Source organism: Amphiprion ocellaris, chromosome 8, assembly GCF_022539595.1.
Source record: "Amphiprion ocellaris isolate individual 3 ecotype Okinawa chromosome 8, ASM2253959v1, whole genome shotgun sequence".
Lineage (NCBI taxonomy): Eukaryota > Metazoa > Chordata > Actinopteri > Pomacentridae > Amphiprion > Amphiprion ocellaris.
Window position 1 is genome coordinate 8552030 of NC_072773.1, and position 23001 is coordinate 8575030.

General features: G+C 41.2%; 1 protein-coding gene and 1 long non-coding RNA gene across 3 annotated transcripts in view; one reads left to right on the forward strand and one right to left on the reverse strand.

Moving 5' to 3' along the window:
- Positions 1 to 23001, reverse strand: part of LOC111587470 (immunoglobulin superfamily member 21-like) — a 63894-nt gene that overhangs the window by 32275 nt on the left and 8618 nt on the right. Inside the window, exons 2-5 of one of the 2 annotated variants that reach the window (XM_055012942.1) lie at positions 4939 to 5051; positions 3337 to 3458; positions 2992 to 3110; positions 2295 to 2410 (exon numbers count right to left, since the gene is read on the reverse strand). In XM_055012942.1, the coding sequence (XP_054868917.1) occupies positions 2295 to 2410; positions 2992 to 3110; positions 3337 to 3458; positions 4939 to 5051 (470 nt within the window). The remainder of the gene's footprint in view (positions 1 to 2294; positions 2411 to 2991; positions 3111 to 3336; positions 3459 to 4938; positions 5052 to 23001) is intronic. The other variant, XM_055012943.1, reaches the window with a different exon arrangement.
- LOC129349525 (uncharacterized) lies at positions 7103 to 10055 on the forward strand. Its single transcript, XR_008602558.1, has 2 exons — positions 7103 to 8073; positions 8896 to 10055. It is a non-coding gene; the product is annotated as an uncharacterized LOC129349525 (long non-coding RNA).

Sequence of the window (23001 nt, forward strand, 5' to 3'; positions counted from 1 at the left end):
CTAGCGACTTTTAGGACAGCCAATAGCTACTTTCCTTACTGAGGAATTGGCAACACTGCAAGAAAGTTTGGTGAACAATGAAGGAAGACAAGACCACAGTGGACAGAAAGTTTTTCTTTTGAAAATCTTCCCGATGGCAGCTTGGACAAATGTGTGGTTGTGTGCAAATTGTGCAACAAAGAGTTTTCTTATTACCGCAGCACTTCAAGCCGACGGTGTTACCTCAATGCAAAACATGTTGCTGTTAGCACCAGAGCTAACATTAGCTACAACAGTCCTGGTACTGGCTAACGGTGTAGCCATTCCGTAATAACCCACTACAGAAGACACTGAAAGTGCTTGAGTTTACAAAAAGTCTTAAAATATTGAATATAATCGCTATAGTTGCACTTTGAGTTTGCAGTAATCGGTGAATGGAGTAGACAGATGAAAAATGTATGTGGTTTAAGTAATAAAAAAAGAACCATAAAAATTACACAATTTGTCAGACGCAGAAACTTGAAAACAGAATGAATCTATGGATTTTCAACTTTTTGAAGGTCCTATGCTTTTGTTATGTGCCATACAGTGGGAAAACCTAACTAAATCCTGGCTTTAAATCATCAAAATCTAATTTTTCTATATGTCCCATTTTAAAATTGTATTAATTTTTATAAAATTTAAATTATAAACACATATATGTCTAGTCATTGATTCAACTGTCAACCAAAATTTATTTTAATTGAAAAACTTTACTTATTGTGTAAGATTGAAAGTGTGATTAATCACGATTAATTAAATACAAACCCTATATATATATATATATATATATATATATATGTATGTATGTATGTATGTATGTATGTATGTATGTATGTATAGTCCTGAAAGTTGTGAGGTGGGGCCTCTATGGATTAGACTTGTTTGTCCAGCACATTCCACAGATGCTGGATTGGATTGAGATCTGGGGAATCCGGAGGCCAAGTCAACACCTCAACCTCATGCTCCTCAAACCATTCCTGAACCATATTTGCTTTGTGGTACAGCGCATTATCCTGCTGAAAGTCGGCCACAGCCATAAGGGACTATTGTTTCCATGAAAGTGTGTATATGGTCTGCAACAGGTAGGTGGTACATGTCAAAGTGACATCCACATGGATGGCAGGACCTAAGGTTTCCCAGCAGAACATTGCCCAAAAGACCATACTGCCTCCACAGCTTGCCTTCTTCCCATAGTGCATCTTGGTGCCATGTGTTCCCCAGGTAAGCGGTCATCCACATGATGTAAAAGAAAACATGATCAAACCAGGCCACCTTCTTCCATTGCTATGTGGTCCAGTTCTGATGCTCCATTGTTGGTGCTTTCGGTGGTGCACAGGGGTCAGCATGAGCACCCTGACTGGTCTGTGGCCATGTAACCCCATACGCAACAAACTGCGATGCACTGTGTCTACTGACACCTTTCTATCAGAACCAACATTGACTTCTTCATCAGTTTGAGCAACAGTAGCTTGTCTGTTGGATCAGACCACACGGGACAGCCTTCACTGTTTGCATCAATAAGCCTTGGCCGCCCATGACTCTGCCGCCGGTTCACCACTGTTACTTCCTCGGACCAATTTTGATAGTAACTGACCACTGCAGACCTGGAACACCCCACAAGAGCTGCAGTTTTGGAGATCCTCTGAACACAGTCGTCTAGCCGTCACAATTTGGTCCACGTCAAACTTGAACCTGTTCTTACGCTTGCCCATTTTTCCTGCTTCTAACACATCAGCTTTGAGGACAAAATGTTCACTTGCTGCCTAATATATCCAACATACTAACAGGTGCCATGATGAAGAGACAATCATTGTTATTGATTGATGTGGTCATAATATTATGACTGATCGTTATATAGTCCTTTACTTGAGTGAAAGTACCTCTGCCACACAGTAGGAACAAGCTGTTAAAAAAGGTCTTGTATTTAAGCTTTTACCTAAAGGCATTTTGTCAGTTACCAGGGTTATGATTACTTATAATAGCATTCCGCATCAAGTGGAGGGAATTGTGTTTTCTTTTTGTATGTAAGTGCTAACATTTTCAATCTCGCAGTGCTGCCAGTTTCAGTCGGAAAAAAAAAACGTACCAGCACCATGCTTCCCTCTATCAGGATTTCTAAAAGATTTTCAAGTTGTTCCCATGATCATAAAGGGACAGATCATGAGGATTTCTTTTGTAGCGTAGATATAATTATTATAATAATTATAATGGCAATAATAATAATGACACGTGGTATTTATCGAGAGATAAGCATTAAAAAGACTGCATCTTACCACGGGCGCTGGCTTTGCTCCTGTAACAATACAAACCAGGGTGAAGTTCTGGGCCTCATAGCGGCTGAATGGAGCTGGGCTGTTGGCTGCCACCACAGAGATAGTCTTGGGAGGCACTGCAGACAAAATACTATGAAGACTAAGACAATCTCTGGATTCACTAAAGATATACTGCTGATGAATCTGAGCTGAACTGGTGTGGGAGCACCTTCTGTGTGTTAATATTTCAACAATGTCAATTGTTTATTCTGCATTTATTTTTTCTATCATTACTTTTTTCAAGCAAATACATTTTGTATATGTATGTATATGTATTGTATATACTGTAAATATTATTACTATTGTTCTATTATTATTTTATTCTTATCACTACGTCCACTGTTACATAAGCTGCTGTAACAATGTCAATTTCCCCTGGAGTGGGGAGAAATAAAGAACTTTATCTTATCTTATCTTATCTTGTGAAATATAGTGGCTCTAGATATGACAGTGTTGGTCAATCAGTCCATCACATTAGTCCACACAAAAATATTCTTGGCCTTCAAGGGATTAGTCCTGCTTACTTTGATGACCCTCTGTGTTTCTTGTGCACTCGTGGCAGTGCAATTTTTTTCTATAGTAAAATATTTTGAAAGTAATTGGATGAATTTTCACAAAAATGAGAACAAATGTCCATGATTCCCTCATGACTACATACCAATGACAGTAAGGATGATGCTGCCAGAGGCTAGAATCACTTTATCTGTGGAGCTTCTGTCATAGATCCCCACATGGCACTCATACAGGCCATCATCCTCCAGCTGGATCTCAGGAAGTCTGTTTGTATACACAGTTAGAAAAATTAATCAGAATGTCTTTTTTTTGTTTATATCATTTTTGTTTAATGCTTTAGGTTTGTAGTGGACCCTTGCACTAATGGCACCTCCCCTCACCAACTGTTAAAACTTTTATGTGTGAGTATCACCTCAAGCTTTCTGTCTTTCAAAGGACAAGGCTTATGAAACCATAACAAAATGTGTACAGTAGCAGTAGACAGTCTTACCTTACTCTTGACTGGTAGACTAGATCCTCTCGTCTGCGGTTGTCCTCCATGTGAGAGTAGCTAGTGTTGTACATGGCATCAAAGGTGAAAATCTTTTGCTTGGCATGGCCTCCTTCAGTTACCTAAAAGGTAAAAGATACATCAGGTATAGCATGTAGACAAATTGAAACATTCTGCATCTGTAATAATTCTTGATGTATGCATTCATCAACCCCTACAAGGACACTAACATCTATCACTGTCCCACCAGTGCCATCATATGCATCGTACTAAATTAGATGGACTTTGGTGGCATCTTTAACATTCAGAACTAGTTTGTTTCTCTTCAGTTTAATTTATATGCTGTCAAATGATAGAGATAACATACAGCATGTCCTCTCAGGGCATTTCAAATAGTGAAGTGGAGACCTTCCTGTATTATAACCAGAAACTTAACAATTTTCTTTTAATCAGCACTTAGTGACAGTGGGGAGGACAGATCCGCTTTTAACGCAATGAAACCTTAGACAGAAATAAGCATTTAAAACCACAGGGTTAGAACACTGGACCTCTTTCTTTCTTTCTTTCTTTCTTTCTTTCTTTCTTTCGCAAAGACACAAAAAATAAGCTCTGAAAAATTCACTGGCCAAAGTAAAAAAAAAAAGAAGCTATTTTATGTATAAAACACAATTTTGCAGTTTTCACACAGGTGATTAAATTAAACACATTTACATCAAATCAAGCAAACAAAATATAATTAATTAAAGAACAGAAATGATTGTTCATCCCTCTCCCTCTCACCCACTGCATGACACTGTGGGGTCTTTAAGCAGCTCCTTCAGCAGCAGACTGAGACATCCACCCTGCAAGAAAGAGCGCTATCGCAGGTCCTTCATTCCATCAGCTATAAGACTTTACAACATCAGCATCACTGGCTGATGTTAACATAAACTGGACTCATATCATTACCACCCCAAACCATAAAATTTGCACAGACATTCTTGCACTGCACATCTTTGCACTTTTAAACTTTATTTTTATTTTTATTTTTTCTGTTAAGCCACTTTATCCTCATCTCTCACCCTTGTATATATTGTAAATATTATTACTATTGTTCTATTATTATTTTATTCTTATCACTACGTCTACTGTTACATAAGCTGCTGTAACAATGTAAATTTCCCCTGGCGTGGGGAGAAATAAAGAACTTTATCTCTTATCTCTTATCTCGCTACCTCTTCTGTCCCTCTCAACCCGCCCGGCCAGCAGGCAGATGGGTCCCCCCACATTAGAGCCGGGTTCTGCTCGAGGTTTTTTCCCTGTTAAAAGGGTGTTTTCCTTGCCAGTGTCGCCTTTTGGCTTGCTCTGGGGGTCAGGCATATGGGTTCTGTAAAGTGTCTCAAGACAATATGACTGTAATTGGTGCTATATAAATAAAATTGAATTGAACTGAATTGTTGTGTCTTCTCTTGTGCTCTAGATTGGAAGAATAGTTACTATAGTTCATGAACATGTAAACATTATTTGTTAAATATTACTGTGCATTGTCACTGTGAGCATATTAGCATGATGCCATCAGCCATTAGTTTAAAGCACTTGCATTATATTCACGTGTGTGCTCACCCGAAACCACACAATTTCTCTGAGGCTGCCATCTGTCTGGAAGTTGCACTTGAGAGTGACTGTGTCTCCAATGACGATAGGATGAAGAGGCTCAATGGAAACAGTCAAATAACCTGGCAAGAGAGAACGGGAGACATGTCTTCTATATAAAGAATGATTTTAGATGATGTCATTCCATCTCATTGAAAAGGCCTTCTGCTCAATCATCTCTGATTTGCTTGAAACTTTTTCTTTTTTATTATCAACTCTGGATGTTTAAAATGTATCTGTGAAATTTTTGCTGAATATACAGTTGTGGTCCAAAGTTTACATATACTTGTAAAGAACATAATGTCATGGCTCTCTTGAGTTTCCAGTTATTTCTACAACTCTGATTTTTCTCTGATAGAGAGATTGGAACAGATACTTCTTTGTCACAAAGAAACTTTCATGAAGTTTGGTTCTTTTGTGACTTTATTATGGGTAAACTGAAAAAGTGACCAAATCTGCTGGGTGAAAAATATACATACAGCAACATGAATTAGCAATTTTGGTGACTTAGTAAATTGTGTCAATGAAATGAGCTTCATAGCATGGCCTCTTAACTTCTTGTGAGTGATTATGAGTGACTACAGCTGGGGACTTCTCTGAGGCCATTTAAATAGGGCTCATTGGATACAAACGCCCACAAACGCTACAATGGGAAAGTCAAAGGAGCTCAGCACGGATCTGAAAAAGCGAATCATTGACTTGAACAAGTCAGGAAAGTCACATGGAGCCATTTCAAAGCCAAGAGCAACAGTGCAAACAATTGTTTGTAAGTATAAAGTGCATGGCACTGTTTTGTCACTGCCACAATCAGGAAGAAAATGCAAGCTATCACCTGCTGCTGAGAGAAAATTGGTCAGGAGGGTGAAGAGTCAACCGAGAACCACCAGAAAGCAGATCTGACAAGAATTAGAAGCTGCTGTGCCAGTGTCCACAGTCAAGCGTGTTTTGCATTGCCATGGACTGAGAGGCTGCTGTGCAAGAAGGACGCCATTGCTCCAAAAGCGGCACCTTAAGGCTCGACTGAAGTTTGCTGCTGATCACATGGACAAAGATAAGACCTTCTCAAGTCAAGTTCTGTGGTCAGACGAAACAAAAATCGAGCTGTTTGGCCACAATGCCCAGCAATATGTTTGGAGGAGAAAAGGTGAGGCCTTTAACCCCAAGAACACCATGCCTACCGTCAAGCACGGTGGTGGTGTTATGCTGTGGGGCTGTTTTGCTGCCAGTGGAACTGGTGCTTTACAGAGAGTAAATGGGATAATGAAGAAGGAGGATTACCTTCAAATTCTTCAAGATAACCTAAAATCATCAGCCCGAAGGTTGGGTCTTGGGCACAGTTGGGTGTTCCAACAGGACAATGACCCCAAACACACATCAAAAGTGGCAATGGAATAGCTAAATCAGGCTAGAATTAAGGTTTTAGAATGGCCTTCCCAAAGTCCTGACTTAAACCCCATTGAGAAGATGAGGACAATGCTGAAGAAACAAGTCCATGTCAGAAAGCCAACAAATTTAACTGAACTGCACCAATTCTGTCAAGAGGAGTGGTCAAAGATTCAACCAGAAGCTTGTGGATGGCTACCAAAAGTGCCTAATTGAAGTGAAAATGTCCAAGGGACATGTAACCAAATATTAGCATTGCTGTATGTATATTTTTGACCCAGCAGAGTTGGTCACTTTTTCTGTTAACCCATAATAAAGTCATAAAAGAACCAAACTTCATGAATGTTTTTTTTGACAAACAAGTATCTGTTCACTCTATCAGAGAAAAATCAGAGTTGTAGAAATAACTGGAAACTCAAGAGAGCCATGACATTATGTTCTTTACAAATGTATATAAACTTTTGACCACAACTGTATATATATATATGTATATGTATATGTATATGTATATGTATATGTATATGTATATATATATATATATATATATATATATATATATATATATATATATATATATATATATATATATATATATATATATATGTATATGTATATGTATATGTATATGTATATGTAGCAGGATAGTCCTGCCCAAGGTCTGTGTTCTTCTAGGCTGCACGGGGCCATAAGCCAATCGGGGCACGCCCACCAGCTATAAAAGCTGGGGAGCGGCCCCCTATACGTTCTCTCTCTCTCTCGCTGAGGCTGAAGCCACGCCCCCTTCCGGTTGCTCGCCCTGGTTTGTTACCGGTGTTTAGAACTTTCGGCGTGTTATCTTGATTGGCGTCGGGTAGCTACGTTTAGTGTTACCAACGGAAGCTACAGCGGCTGGAGCGGCTCCTGACGTGCTCTCCCTTGTGTGTATGTGCCACGCAGCTGCCCAGAGTGGCAGCGCCAAGGACCCGCTGCTGTTTTGCCTTGCTGTTGTTTTTGCTCCACTTTGGCCATGTATCTGTGATGGGCTTGCTATACGGCTAACTGCAGCTAGCCTCCGCTATTTCTCTGCCTCATCGGCCTGGTCTGCTTCCCCTCGGCGTCAGCCGGATTAGACCAGGCAGCTTGGGAGTTGGATTTCTTTTGGAATTGAATATTTATCTTCTTGTTTTTAACATTCGTACTCTTTGTGTTTTTATTTGTGTCCACGTGGGGACACAGCTTTATGGGTGGATATTATTTGGGGTTTAGTTTCTTTTTGTTCGGCCTTATGGCCTATATTGGTTTGATTAATTAAGATCAATTTTCTATTTTATTTGTTATTTGGTTAGCTGTGTCTAAAGGATTGGTTTAGTTTCTTTTTTTTACTTTGAACTTTAAATGTCCGTGATTCTTGGTATTTTTTTTTTGGTATTTTGTATTCTGGGTTTAAATGTTTCTTTCGTGATGTTTAGTTTATAGGATTTTTGTTCTTGTTTATAGTTTAATTTCTTACTTTGTTTATTGTTTATTTTGTGTTCCCACTAATCCCCCTTTTGTTTGGTTTCAGAGGCTGAGCACCTGTGGCAGGGAACGTGGTGTCGTCGGTGGTGGTATCCCTCCCCGTGTGATGTGTGAACCCTGGGTATTTTTCATTTAATCCATCACGTGTGTGTGTGTGATTTTATTCACCTGGTGACCTCTCCCTGGGCCCTGTTCCTCCCCTCCGGTGATACATCCTGCCACATGGTAAGCAACAGCCTCTGCCCCTTTGCACCTCCCTCCCTTTGTTTTATCTAGTTGTTTTAATTGATTTTAACTTGATTGTCAATAAAATTTGATTACTTAATTGAGTGACCACATCTCTTGCCTGGTGGTATACGGACCTGTGTGCCTCAGACAAATTATTAAGAGGCAGAACTGTCCTTGGGGGTGTCCCCCCCCCAAGGTGGCATTGTCGAGCTTAGCTTAAGAGCTACTGGGCAATTTGACCCTGGCCCTAGCTCTAAGCACTCCCCGTATTCTGCAAACTCGCTACATATATATATATATATATATATATATATATATATATATATATATATATATATATATATATATATATATATATATATATATATATATATATAAGTACATTCTGAGATACATATTATTTAAAGATGTTACTTCTTGTCATGCCATAGATCAAAAAATCTCTGTTTATCTCTTTGTTTGTTTCTACATTGTAGATTAATACTGAAGGTTAACACATATTTGCTTACAACATAATGTATTAATGTACCATGCACAAAAAAATTGAATAAAAACCATTGAATCAGAATGTGTGCCCAAACTTTTGACTGATAAGTGCTCCGCTCTCACATAATGCCTAAAACCAAAGAATTATGTGAAGCCACAAAGGCAGCCATCTTGGCACTGCTGGGAATTGGTATGAGTAAGCAGAAAATCTGAAGACAGCCGTTCATTACACCAAGAAAAAACAAGCTGAGCTACCAAATTGCTAGCTGGTCGCAGCAGGAGACATCTTGCTACTCCATGAGATGACCGTGCACGCTTCCATTCCTGTGTCAGGAATTGTCGTCAGACCTCCAGTGACCTTACGGAAGAAGCCTTTCATCAACAAAAGGCAGAGGAAAGCCCGATTACTCTTTGCTGGGGATTACAAGGATTGGACCGTTTATGATTGGGCTTGGGTTCTCTTCAATGATGAATCCAATTTTCAGTTGATGCCCACTCCAGCCAACATACTGGTTAGGAGGAAGCCTGGACAAGCCTACAAACCAGACTGTCTTGCCAATACAGTAAAACATGGGGGTGGATCATTGACGTTCTGGGGTTGTTTCTGTGTGGGTGGAACAGTGCAAATGTAATTGTGTGAAGGGTAAATGAATCAGGTCATGTATAGGGCTACTCTTGAAAAGAGTCTTCTTCCATCAGCTGGAAAACTCTTTTCTGCCTCCAGTGATTGGATTTTCCTACAAGACAATACCCCTTACCACACGGCAAGGTCAGTTAAAGCCTGGATGGAGAACCACAACACTGGGACCATGCCTTAGCCTGCTCAATCACCAGATCTAAATCCAATTGAAAACCTGTGGAAAATCATCAGACGCAAAATGGAGAATCACAAGCCCAAAAACAAACCAAATTTGTGCAACAGGAATGGGCTGCTGTGACACCAGATCGATGTCAGAAACTGGTGGAGAGCATGCCAAGACGTATGGCTGCAGTCATCAAAAACAATGGTTATGCAATCAAGTACTAACTCCTGTGTGTGTCATGTGATAAAGCAGCCAGAAAAGAAAACATGGAATGCCTAAAAGCACTGTTTTTGTTTCTGGGAGTACAATGCTATTGATGTAATAACTTAAGTGATTTTGGTTATTATCAAGAAATCCATGGAAAATGGCTAGATATCGGCTCTTAAATTAAACTCTTAAGAGCGATTTTTGTTATCATTATATTTGTCCAAACAAATGTACCTTTGTTTGTACCAGGCATTAAAATGGACAAGAAATTGAAGAAAACAAGGGTGGTCTAGTAATTTTTTCCATGATTGTAAATGTACTCTAGGTTAGGTTCAGACATTTCACATGTGAAAAATTCACAATGCATGTTTGTTTCCAGAAATGTTACTTTTTAAATAAAAACTGTCACATGAGAAAACTGTTCATGAATTCATAGGCAAATGTTTGTTTCACATATTTGATATAAATAATTATTGTCCAATCCATGAGTTGTTTTTTTTTTTTTTTTGAAAATCCAGCATATGTGCTTGTGGAGATTTCAGTGACTGAAACATACCTCCACCCTGCAGTCCTCAGTGTGTCAGGTTGGTATGGAGTGAACTAATGACCTCTAAAATGTGGATTGGGACCAAAATCACCTTGCTGGGCAACAGTATGGCATTGGTGGGAGGCACTCTAATGCCCTCTGTCATCACAGTCAGCTTCACCTCCAGAACACTGGCCTGTGCTGCATGACATCATCCTGGCTACAGATTATTTTCCCAATGTTTTTCCTCTTAATCCTCCCTGCAGCTTTTCATACAAAGAGCCAGCCATTTGCTTTGCTCTGGTCACACACACACACACACACACACACACACACACACACACACACACACACACGTGATAGAGGGATTAACACATATTACCAAATAACATTGATAAACCGCACTCCTACATGATGACTGTTTCATATTGTCCTCTGTAAATAGCAGAAAGCAATCATTAAACTGAGGGAAAGCATATTATAGAATGAGATTAATGTTTGTGAAATGAGATATTGAGGAGTGATATCACAGTCTCGTCAGCCTCGGCTCACCTGTGGCTGCTTTTGCCTTCCTTTTATGTGACAAACACAGAAATGATCATTCAGGGACATCGCCTCTATGGAGGGCTGCATACTTTAAAGTGTTTAATATTGCATGTCTTGTGCTGTCTTTGCTGGAGGAGTTAAAGCTTGCCCCAAGTTGCTCTTCTTCTTATAAATTTCTTCCAGTTCGAGGCAGAGTCAGCCCCACTGTCAGGTAAAAGACTCCACAGTCAAACACATCAGGAGTAAGTTAGAAGACTAAGAAAATTATTCAACTGGTGCTGCTATTATAAAAATCCCCCCAAATTCAATTTTTCTTTAGAACAGCAGTGACTCATAGTTGGGGCTCTTCTGTTAGTTTGATCAGCATGAAATTTACCAATCTGTCTAAATGATTAAGATGTTTGTTGTAAGAAATCTGGTTCTTTGATATTTAAAAAACTTAAAGCACAAGCTTGCAGCTGTGTGATTAACCACCACAGACATTGTTATCCATAAAGCAACAGCAGGGTGTGGCTAAAAAGTTTGTTCTTACAGAGAACTTGTGCGGGAACTGATGAATAAAAAACTAATCTGGCTGAGCAGCAATTCAACTATAATAATAGGGTTTTTAACTAGGGTTTTAGTTTTGGTCTCTGTATTGGTGCAACAAAACACTACCATTCTGTTGAAAAGACACACTAGTATTTCTTATTAAAGTAATGGATAGTAATGAATAACCTTAAGCAAGCACTGAAGAGCGGGATGGACATTTTCTATTTAATGAGGAAAAAAAGATGTGAGAGTATTTAAGGGGGTGTTCCCTTTTTATTTAGTTTTTAATCCAAGCAAATAATTAATATTGTTTTTTAAAAATTACACATTTAAGTATGGAAAAAGTAGACAAAATGCTGTCATTCAGACCATACAGGGATCCTGAAAAATAAAAATTTGGTGCCATGTATATGTTATAAAAGATTAGGACATAAGAGTGCCCCACAAAAAATGAACTGGAGCAAATGATGTGGCTTACTAGAGATTAATCACTTAAACCTCAGTTACAATGAAAGAAAAAAGTGCTAGGAAAGGCCATCAAAAAGCTTTTTTTCTGACTTTTTTGTTTGTTTTATTTAAATTTTTTTGAATTCAAACTCCAAAGAGATAATACTCTCCTGACTTTGTTCAAGTTTATTAACGAAACTATTATTTTCTTTCCAATGCAGGGGCTCAAACTGCCATAGGCTTGCATGAGATAGAAACAACTCTTCCCTCCCTACAAATGCTCCGTTATAACAATTTCACCCATCACTATTTTTGAGTGAACAATGAAGCCGCATCCTTCCCTTAAGTCCAATTTATGGTTTCCATGTCTGTATGTTCAGACCGACTAGCGGACTGTGGATGTGGCTCTGTTCATGTTTCGGTGGAGTTGCACTGGTTGGCTACGTGTCCACATGGAACACAAAAACACACGAGGAATCAGCAGCTTCTTACAGATTGGCTGAGTGATTCTTCCGGAAGCCAATTCAATTTCAATTAAATTTTATTGATATAGTGCTAATTACAGTTCGAATTTTCTCAAGACACTTTACAGAACCCATATGGGGCAAGCCCTAAGGTGACAGTGGCAAGAAAAAATTCCCTTTTAACGGGAAGAAACCTTGAGCAGAACCCGGCTCATATGGGGGTCCCGTGGCCGGCGGGTTAAGAGGGACAGAAGAGGTAGAGGGGAAGGGACAGGGATGGGAGAAGAGGGGGGTGGGGGACAAGGAAACATATAACACACAATTGGATACATGCATGATCAGAGTAACATAGATGATACATACAAAGTACAATCCAACATTGAAATTGATTCATGAGTTTACTGTTATGGTGTAAGGCTCTGGCCTTAAATATACTACATATGTAGCTGGTAGTAAGATGCAAACAGTGTGTAGATTAGCATATCAAGTATAGTGAGGGCGATGCAGAGTAGACTGGTAGAAATGGGCAGCTAGAAGCAGTGGGCTGGAGGAAAGTTAGCAGCAGCACCCCAGAGTGGACATGATGGAGACTAAGCCAGTAGGTGAGACAGCAACTACAGATCAGAAGCATCCAGCTTCCATCCAGGGACACTCGGAGAAAGGACATGTACAAACATAGCTCCTCTGGAGTTCAGCAGTGGCTACTTTTAATTAAAACTATTTTAATAATGAATTATAAAGATGTGGATCATGAGAATCTCCTCATACAGTCTCTTCTCATACCAAGTATTTGTTTAAAGCACTGTTTTTTTTCTCCAGTACATGCCCTGTTGGTGCCTTGGTTTGATGATGACATTTACATCACAGGTTCCCTTGCCAGCACATACATGGGTGCAGAAAGCATGAATTGGCCTTTTACACCAAAAGGTGGTGTAGCACCTAATGAGCTTAAGATCATTCATTTGTTTTCTGTTTATCAGTTCCAGCACATGATTCTTTGTAAGACCACTAACATTTTAGCCAAACCAAGCCATTTGTTTAAGGATATCGATGTCTGTGGTGGCTAATTACACAATTACAAGCTTGTACCTTAAGTGTTTTTATTATTAAAGAACCAGATGACTTGCAACAAACATATTTTCTGCATTTTATTTTCATCTTTACTCTGGAAAATTAGTATAACTAATATTTGGAAGATGAAAGGAATTTCCTATACAAATTCTCTTTCAGGTAGGGACTTTGGCCTGAAGTTTGGCAATTTGCTAGTCAGTTGACAGATGTGGTTGCTCTGAATATAGAACTGACCTATATTTTAGCTGACATCAGCATTAGAGCTATATATGATGCAGCCAGACAGCAGTCAAGATGTGTAAAAAAGTTCACTATAAAGAAAAGCCTCCATGGTTTGAGACCAGCTGAGATGTCTTCCTTCTCTCTCTCTTTTCCACTCCCTTACTAGTGCTATCTAAAGGTTCAAAATGTGCTAAAATATTTTTTTTTAAAACTGTGATTGTATGTTTTCAGCATTTCATGAAAAAGCTGCAAGTTAAAGAAAATAGAGTGAGCACGAATACTGGGTCTGATCCATGGAGGTCCCACAGTAGAAATCAGAGGACCCAAACATCTCCAACACCATAGGACACCCCCAGAGGTCCTACGTCTGTGCATGGACGCCTCAGAGGTATTTTTTATGTCAATAAAAGGATCTTTAAGGAGAATAAGGTGCAGTGGAAGGATACCTGACTGCCTCAGCTTTGTAGTTTCAAGCAGTAGGAGGAGATAGTCACTCATAATCCTAAATCTAGACAGAAGCTCCCATGATCAGAGATAGAAAATCTGTGAATTGAGCTTTGGGATTAACATCCCTGCACTTTGTGGTTTGAACAGCCACAAACATTTAATCATTTGAAAGTACAGATTACCTTGAGCAATATGGGTCAGAGTCAGACAATGGACTTTTTATCCCTACGGAAAAAATCTCCTAGCAGCATTAGGTAAATCTGTGCTCACCAGGTTGCATAAACATCTGAATTCCCTTTCAAAATATGTTTTCAGAAGAAGCATAAAAACAGACCACAGCTGCTGGATTTATGGTAATACCAATACTATTATATGTACACATAGTCTTTACATCACTGAAAATTTTTCAAAGCAAATAAAATGCTTTAATTTTGGTGTTTTCTGAGCTTCAAAGTAGCCACTTATTTCTGTCCAATCCACCTTTGCCAGACTAACTTGATAGAGGACCCTGGTTCAAAAATCTGCTGTCTTCCCCTACCTTGGTGCAATCATATAACCAAACACAAAGGTGAATTCTGGGCGATTCTGCACCTTGGACTTGGAGTGGTATTGTTAGGGTCCGAGCACCACGAAGTGGTACGAGGAACCTTTTGAAACCTTAGGAATTTTTTTTTTCCCATCGGCCAGGAAATCAGCATTTTTGACGCCCTAAACATACACGAAAACGCATGAAAATTGACACACACACCAGGACCGGCGAAAAATTTGATATTTTAGGGAAATGGCACGCCTGCATGCCAAAATGGCTCAATAGCGCCCCCTAGAAAACTAAGAAAATTCGGCCCCCAGGCCGCGTTTGACCTAGAGCTACAAAATTCGGTACACATATGTAACTCGTCGAGACGCACAAAAAAGCCTCTTGCATCATTACCCATAATCCAACAGGAAGTCGGCCATTTTGAATTATGACTCATATTTTGGACAATTTTGTGTCATTTTTGGACATTTTTCAAAATCTATAAACTCAAACAGCGTAACCCCGACAGAGCTGAAATTTGGCCTGGATGTACTCCTGTCATGGCTGATCAAAAGTTATCAAAATGCTCCACAAAAGTCTGAGGGCGTGGAAATGGCGAGCCACGGAATGCGGCCATTTTGAAATATGATTCATGTTTTGTCATTTTTGGACATTTTCAAAAATTATTAACTCAAACAGCGTAACCACGAGAGAGCTCAAATTTGTTCAGGATGGACACCAGTCATGGCTGATCAAAGGTTATCAAAACGCTCTGCAAAAGTCTGAGGGCGTGGCCATGGTGACCAGCGGAATGTGGCCATTTTGGATGTCTCGCCATGAAACCGGAAGTGCTGTCTAACTAGCTCCAATCTGTCTCAAACTTTACATGTGTGATCAGAGTCCAGTCCTGATGAGTTCCATAGACCAATATACAGTGAAAGTGATAGCGCCACCTGGCGGCCACAATCACATCCACAGGCTGATATACACTCTCAGTTGCAGTACCACCTGGTGGATATGCGTGGGACAGCCAGGACGCTTGGATGCGAGGACCCGACCAACGCTGCTTGCAGCTTTAATTTTTAATGTTTATTGACAACATTTTTGCACTTTGTTCTGATGATACTTGGGAACACGGTTAAGTTCAGAGTAAGAGTGTTGTTATGGCAAATAAACTTAGGTAAGGAAGGATTAAGGAGCTAAAGCACTTTGTTAAAGTTAGGTAAGGATTAGCGTTTAGAGATCATGATCATGATTAAACAAAAGGTTAACATGGCTTGACAAAATATAGCAGCTTCATTATTTTGCCAGTCAGTTTGTGGGGATTTGATTAAATACACTTGTATTTACGAAACATGAGCCTTAATACCAAAGACATAATGATAGATGTCTTCAGATTTTAACAAAGATTTTAACAAAAAGTAGATGATAATGCTTGATGCACCTTTGCTAGTTTTATACTTTCATCGTGAATATTTGCAAGCTAATTCACACTTAATAATCATACAATCCACAGTGAATCTGGATCTCTTGAGGAACCAAATGGCAGCTGTCTGTTTTCTGTTATTAGATTTCCACACTTGCACTAAACAATCACTGTATGAGGATATTTATGCAGAGAATTAAAACCTGTGTCAGTTACATAATACATCCTAATGTGCAAAATTTGCGGTTTTACTGTATCACATTTTTGTCGTTGCACATTTTTAAGTACAACAAACAAGTCCTGGTGTGTGTGTCGATTTTCATGCGTTTTCGTGTATGTTTAGGGCGTCAAAAATGCTGATTTCCTGGCCGATGGGGGAAAAAAAAATTCCTAAGGTTTCAATAGGTTCCTCGTACCACTTCGTGGTGCTCGGACCCTAATAAAAGAAAGAGCACACAGCTGAAAGTTGGCTGAAACTAGCTGTTTATTCCTTGTGAAACATGGTTTGTAAACATGAGGGCGTCAACTGCATGAGCACATCAACTGCATGAGCACATTGGGTCAAAGAAATTAAAACAGATCATAAAATAAACACCTAGTGCCTCATCTCTCAATTGTACAAATTTCCATTTTGCTGGCAAAGGGGATATGCATGTTTAAAATGACTGTGCACCAGCACGTACACTAAAATTTGAATATGAACTTCAGCAATTAAAACCCTTGATACGCAACTCATCAAATGGCAACTGACTTTCACTTTTGCTAACCACTGCTCCACACTGCAGCCCAAATCATATACATTATAAGTAAAACAAAGGTTAATAAGATAAGGCCAACCAGCTGTCCAAAAAGGAAGTGGCAGAAATGAATGAACAACAATAAGAACAATGAACAAACAGGGTGGATTTAAAAACAGTTTCTCCAGTGCTACAAACCTGTGGTACTTCTTTGGCCTTTCTGTATTATTAGTGTTTATTTTAGATGAACATTTCTTGAACTTCTCTTGGGATTAATAAAGAATCTTTCTATTTGTCTGTACCAAAAAGCAGCCGTGGTTAGCATCTCTGACTTTTCCATTAACATTCACATCATGAGTTTTGTTTTCAGGGACCTTGTACGGTATGAACACCGAGAGCCAAGCTCGAAAAAAATGGTCTGTACTGCTTCAAAGGTGTACCTCATTTGCTTTGGATATTCAATGTTCATTGCATAGAGAAGGCCAAAGAGATAAGCAAAACCAATGCAGAGGTCCTGCAGGACAACGGCCCCTTCCAACACCACAGCCAAATCTTGCACAGTTGGTGTTGTAGTGGCATCATCATCTTCTACGACAGCAAGGAGGCCAACAGACAAACCTCTAAGCACTCTTTGTTCATGGTCAGTGTCCTGAGGAAAAGTAATAGATGCATGGTTAAGTGCAAGGGAAAACTAAAAGATGGAAGACATGTCTGCTGATTTTAACCTTATCCTTAGTTTCATGTTACTGACTCTTGCCATAAACTGATGGAAGTTTTGAAACTGTGATGCAACAGCAGCATCCCTTTCATCTGGGGTCAACAATAAAATATATTTAAGACGCTTAATAAGAAATGTACTGTTCTCTCTACGTGTTATATAGAGCTTGTATGTCAACGCAGTTAAACAGCCAGCCAAACTCGGTTTTCACGAGCCAGGAAGCGAGCGCCTTGCTCCTTTATTAACGTGTCATGGACGACAGGTGAAAACTTGTGAGTGAAACTGCAAATGTACAAACAGAGAAAAGGAAAGGGTACTTTTAGCTTGGTTATAAAGCTGTCACATTGATACAAACTGCCAGCAAAGTGCTACCAACAACCATTAAACATCAGACTAATGAATGAATGCTATGCTAACATGCTACGTAACTTATCACGTAACGCCATTGATACGCTGATGTGCTCATTCACATGCTAACATAGTCAGACATTAGCTTAACACATTTCTGAGATCAAACGGACTAAACCACAATAAACGCTTCTCTACAAATAAACAACAGCCAAATTAAGTATTTCATAGTAATCCTCAACACTAAATAATAAGAAAAACTTACAGCCATTGCTTTCGTGGGTGTAGGAAAAACGTAACAGGAGGAACGCTATCACCATGTGTCTGCTTCTCTCTGCGTGTGTACAAGTGAGCGTCTCTCTCCCATAATGCAAAGCACATCCTTTTTAACATTTCACAATAAAACACTGATGAAATCGTTTTAACTTGCCTTTTTAAACTGTATATTATTTAATCATAAATGAACTGTTATCTGCGGGCAGAACACTCCCCGTCTGGCTTTTCCAATGCCACTAACTTTGACTTTTATGTGTTAGTCCTTTTCAAGGAGGATGATGACATCAGAGATGGGCCGCGGGTAAGTCTGTGATGTTCCCTTAGATGATGTCCGCACCTCGACCTTGCGAACCTTGCCATCACTACTTGGAAAGGTAGATGTTACAACAGCCATAGGCCACTCATTCCTAGGAACTTGGCCTTGTTTTAACATCACAATGTCTCCAGGTTGCAGGTTGCGATGGGTTTTGTGCCATTTGCGTCTTGAGTGCAGAGTGCTGATGTACTCATTCCTCCAGCGGCTCCATAATACATTAGCAAGAGCTTGTACTTGTCTCCACTGAGCTCTCAGGAGATCTTTTTCAGTAAAGTTTACAGGTGGAGCAGATAAGCTTGGCTTTTGGGTCAAGATCATGGCAGGGGAAAGCAGAAAAGGCGAGGAAGGGTCCGACGAGACCGGAACCAAAGGCCGTGCATTGATTATTGCTGATATCTCTGCCATTAAGGTACACAGCACATCATGTGTCAGATGAATGTGTTTGTTCTGCAAGAGCATGGAGTCCAAGATTCGGCGCGTCACTCCAATCATCCTCTCCCACACTCCCCCCATGTGGGAAGCGTGTGCTGGGTTGAACTCCCATGTGCAGCTGTTGCTATGGAGATACTTCAGGATGCTGGTTTGGTTTTTGTCGGGCTGTCTCATGCCCAGTTCCAAACTAGCTGCAATGAAGTTAGTGCCCCTGTCTGACCTGAGCTGTTTTGCTGGGCCTCTAACTGCAAAGAATCTCCGCAGTGCATTTATGCAGCTGTTAGTATCCAATGATTCAATAACTTCAATATGGACACCCCTAGTATTCATACATGTGAACAGAATTGCCCATCGTTTGCTGTGAGCCGCGCCCCCTCGTGTGCGACGAGTGACCACTGCCCACGGTCCAAACATATCAAGTCCCACGTAAGAGAAAGGTGGAGATGTGTTGAGCCTCTCTGGAGGGAGGTCCGCCATCTTCTGTACCGCTAGTTTCCCTCTCAGCCTGCGACATGTTACACAGTGATGAAGGATAGAGCCAACCAGCCTCTTTCCAGAAACAATCCACAGACCAGCTGCCCTAATGGCCCCCTCTGTGAACTGGCGTCCCTGATGTTTCACTGCCATATGATAATGCTTTGCTAGCAGTCTGGTTACGTGACTCTGCTTTGAGAGGATAATTGGGTTCTTTACCTCTGACTCAAGGGAAGCATGTCTAAGCCGTCCCCCAACATGCAACAGACCATCACTCATGTAGGGGTCAAGGTTCAGGATTGTACTTGAAGTAGAAACTTCTTTTTTCGCTTGAAGAGCAGCATATTCTTCAGGATATGTGTCTCTTTGAGCAGTCTCAAGGATGAGTCTCTTGGCAGCTGCAAGTTCTCCAGGTGTGCGAGGCCTGCTGCATCGATGCCATCCCTTGCATGTGTGGTGTAATGGTTCAGTGGAGTCTGCAGACCTGTGAGAGCGTGCCTGGTGAATTAAGAGGGAAACAGCTCTTAACAAGGAGTCCCATGTGGAGAAACGTTGAAAGCGTTCAGAGGTGAGTCTCCTGGTTTTAACACTGGTAGCAAAAGCAGTCACTTGCAGTCTGACTTCCACATCCTTTTCAGGTTCTACCAGTTCAAAGAGTGTGTGGATTTCAGGCTCAGAAGGCTTGTAAAGAAAGGCAGGTCCCTTGAACCACCTAGTGTCCATAAGCTGCGATGCGGGGACGGATCTCGTCGCCAGATCTGCTGGGTTCTGCTCCGAAGGGACATAGTGCCATTGCTCGGGGGAGGTTGTCTGGCGTATGCGGTGCACTCGATTATGCACGTACACAAAAAAGCGTTTTGAGTCATTACAGATGTATCCAAGGACCACTCTGCTGTCACAATAAAACTTCACTGCATCTGGCTTGTGATCCAGTTCATCTAAAATGAGCTCTGCCATCTCAACTGCCAGAACAGCCCCACATAGCTCGAGTCGGGGAATTGTGGGCTCAGGCTGCGGTGCTAGTTTTGCTTTCCCTAGCACAAATCCAACTTCACAGCGACCATCTTCGGTGACAGCTCGTAGATAAGCTACTGGCCCTATGGCCCAGTTTGAGGCGTCAGAGAAGAGACAGAGTTCGGTGTACGAGAATCTCGAGAGTGACATTGGTACGTAACAGCGAGGTATGTTAAGGCTGCTCAGCTCCTGGAGCGATGATTTCCACGCCTCCCATGTACTCAGTTTGTCATCAGGAAGAAGGGCATCCCAATCCTGAATTCCACCAGCCAGCTCTCTCAACAATAATTTGCCCCTAACTGTCACCGGTGCTGCCAGTCCTAATGGGTCAAATATGCTGTTAATAATGGAGAGTACTCCTCGGCGAGTGTATGGCTTGTTAGCAACAGCTACTTTGAACGTGAAAGTGTCTGTGTTTAAATCCCAGCACAATCCCAGGATCCTTTGGGTCAGCAGAGTTTCATCATCAAGACCCAAATCTTTGATGCCGGAAGCCAGTTCCTCAGGTTCGAAGGCCTGCATCACAGCGAGGCTGTTCGAAGCAATTTTGTGGAGTTTCAGGTTCGACTCAGCAAGTGAAGCACAAGTACGCTTCAGCAAGTCTATAGCTGCAGACTCCGTGGGAAGCGATATCAGTCCGTCATCCATATAGAAATGTCTCTCAACAAACTGTCTGGTGTCTGCTCCAAACTTTGGCTCACCTTGCTGAGCCGCTCTCCGGAGACAGTATATAGCGACCGCTGGAGACGGGCTGTTTCCAAAGACATGCACACGCATGCGATACTCCTCCACCTCTTTCGACAGGTCATTATCCTTGTGCCATAGGAATCTCAGATAATCTCTGTGGTCGTCTCTCACCAGGAATCCATAAAACATTTGTTGAATATCAGCAGTGACTGCAACAAGGTCTTTTCTGAACCGTAACAAGACGCCCAGGAGAGTGTTATTGAGGTCAGGCCCGGTCAGCAGGACTGAGTTGAGGGAGACTCCTTGTTGCTGGGCGCTTGAGTCAAACACGACTCGTATTTGTGCTGGCTTCTGGGGGTGATATACACCGAAGATGGGCAGGTACCAGCATTCGTGTTGCTCATGGATTGGTGGTGCAGACTCTGCATGCTGATTCTCAAACAGCTTTTCCATGAAGGCAGAAAACTGCTGTTTCATTTCAGGATTATTGTTGAGGGTGCGTCTTAAAGAGCTGAGGTGAGACAAGGCCTGCCCTCTATTATCTGGGAGTGAGAGGCGAGGCGACCGGAACGGCAAAGGGGCAATCCAACTGTTCATTTCATCCTGATGGACTTCTTTCTCCATGATTTTTAGAAACATCTCATCCTCGAAGGACATGGCACACTTGTTGTCGTTCTCTGTACGTTCAAACACTTTGAGCCCTAGTTTGTCTTCTGCTGATGAAGTCTTTGATGTGCATCTAGAATGGCCAGTCCTTTGCTCCCCGCCGTAGCTTGGTTTCTCTTTTATATCAATGCTGTTGTGGCAAGGAGTGAGGAGAGATGGACATCCGTTCTGTAAGATGTGAGTCTTGAAGGCACTTACAACAGGTTTATGAGCATTGTCAATGCACACTTCACCCACAATCACCCAGCCCAAGTCCAGGCGCTGAGCAAAGGGTGTGTTATGAGGTCCATTTACTTGCTGTCTCACTTTGTGCACGCGTATCATGTCTCTCCCCAGTAGAATCATCATCTGAGCATTGGGATCTAGCTCTGGAATTTGGGATGCAATGTGTTTTAAGTGGGCATGTGCAAGGGCGACCTCTGGTGTTGGTATTTCAGATCTGCTGGTCATTATTTCATTGCACTCGATGAGAGGTGGGAGATCCATGCATACACCTCCATTTACTGCTTCAATTTGAAAGACCACTGCTTTCCTTCCTATCATCTCTGTTGTACCTGCACATGTTTTCATCAAATATGGTGACAGGTTGCTTTCAACCCCAAACAGGTGGAAAAATTCAGAGCGAGCAAGTGAACGGTTGCTCTGATCATCAAGGATGACATACATTTTGACAGAGCGTTCTGACTGACCTCGAGGAAAGACTCGTACCAAACACACCTTTGAACAGGACCGAGAAGTGCTGCCTTCACTGCAGACCTTGGTGCACCTTGACGTCACCTCAAGTGCATGGCTGTCTTGAGGTTCTGTATCTGGCTCAGTTGTGGGTGATGGAGCAGAGAGATGGACTGAGTCTGGATGCATTGCAAAACAGTGTCTGTCACTCTCACACTCAGTACATTTCAGGATAGTCTGACAGTCTTTAGCTAGGTGGTTTGGGGAGCAGCACTTAAAGCACCGCTTGTGCTCTTTTAAGATCTTTTTTCGTTCAAACAATGTTTTCATTCTGAAGGCTCTACACTTAGCTAGAGGATGAGTCTTCTTGTGAACAGGGCAATAGCGAACAGGATCATTGTCTGGGCCTGCATCAGAGCTTGTAGTGACATTTGTCTTATGCACAGATACAGCAGTCTTGAACCCACTCGGTTTAAATGGGGCTTTTTCACCTTTGTTGTAGGACTGGCCACTATTGGACAAGATAAAACTTGGGTCGTTTCTGGCCTTGGCTTGGCCATAAACAAAGTCCACAAAAAAGGAAAAGGGAGGGAATGTCACTCTGTGTTCTTCCTTGTATCTGAAACCTATGCTGAGCCATTTGTCCTGTAAGCCTGGGGGCAATTTTTCTACAATAGGCTTTATTCCACGAGGAGTGTCGAGGTAAGCAAGTCCAGGAAGATAGCCATCACTTTTTGCCACCAGCAGCTCCATGAGAAGATCACTAAGCTCTCTCAGTTTTGTGTTGTCCTTGGCAGACAGACGGGGGAAACTATCCAGTCTTTTAAACAAGGCATTTTCAACTATTTCTGGTGTGGCATAGCACTCCTGAAGTCTATCCCAAGACAATTCA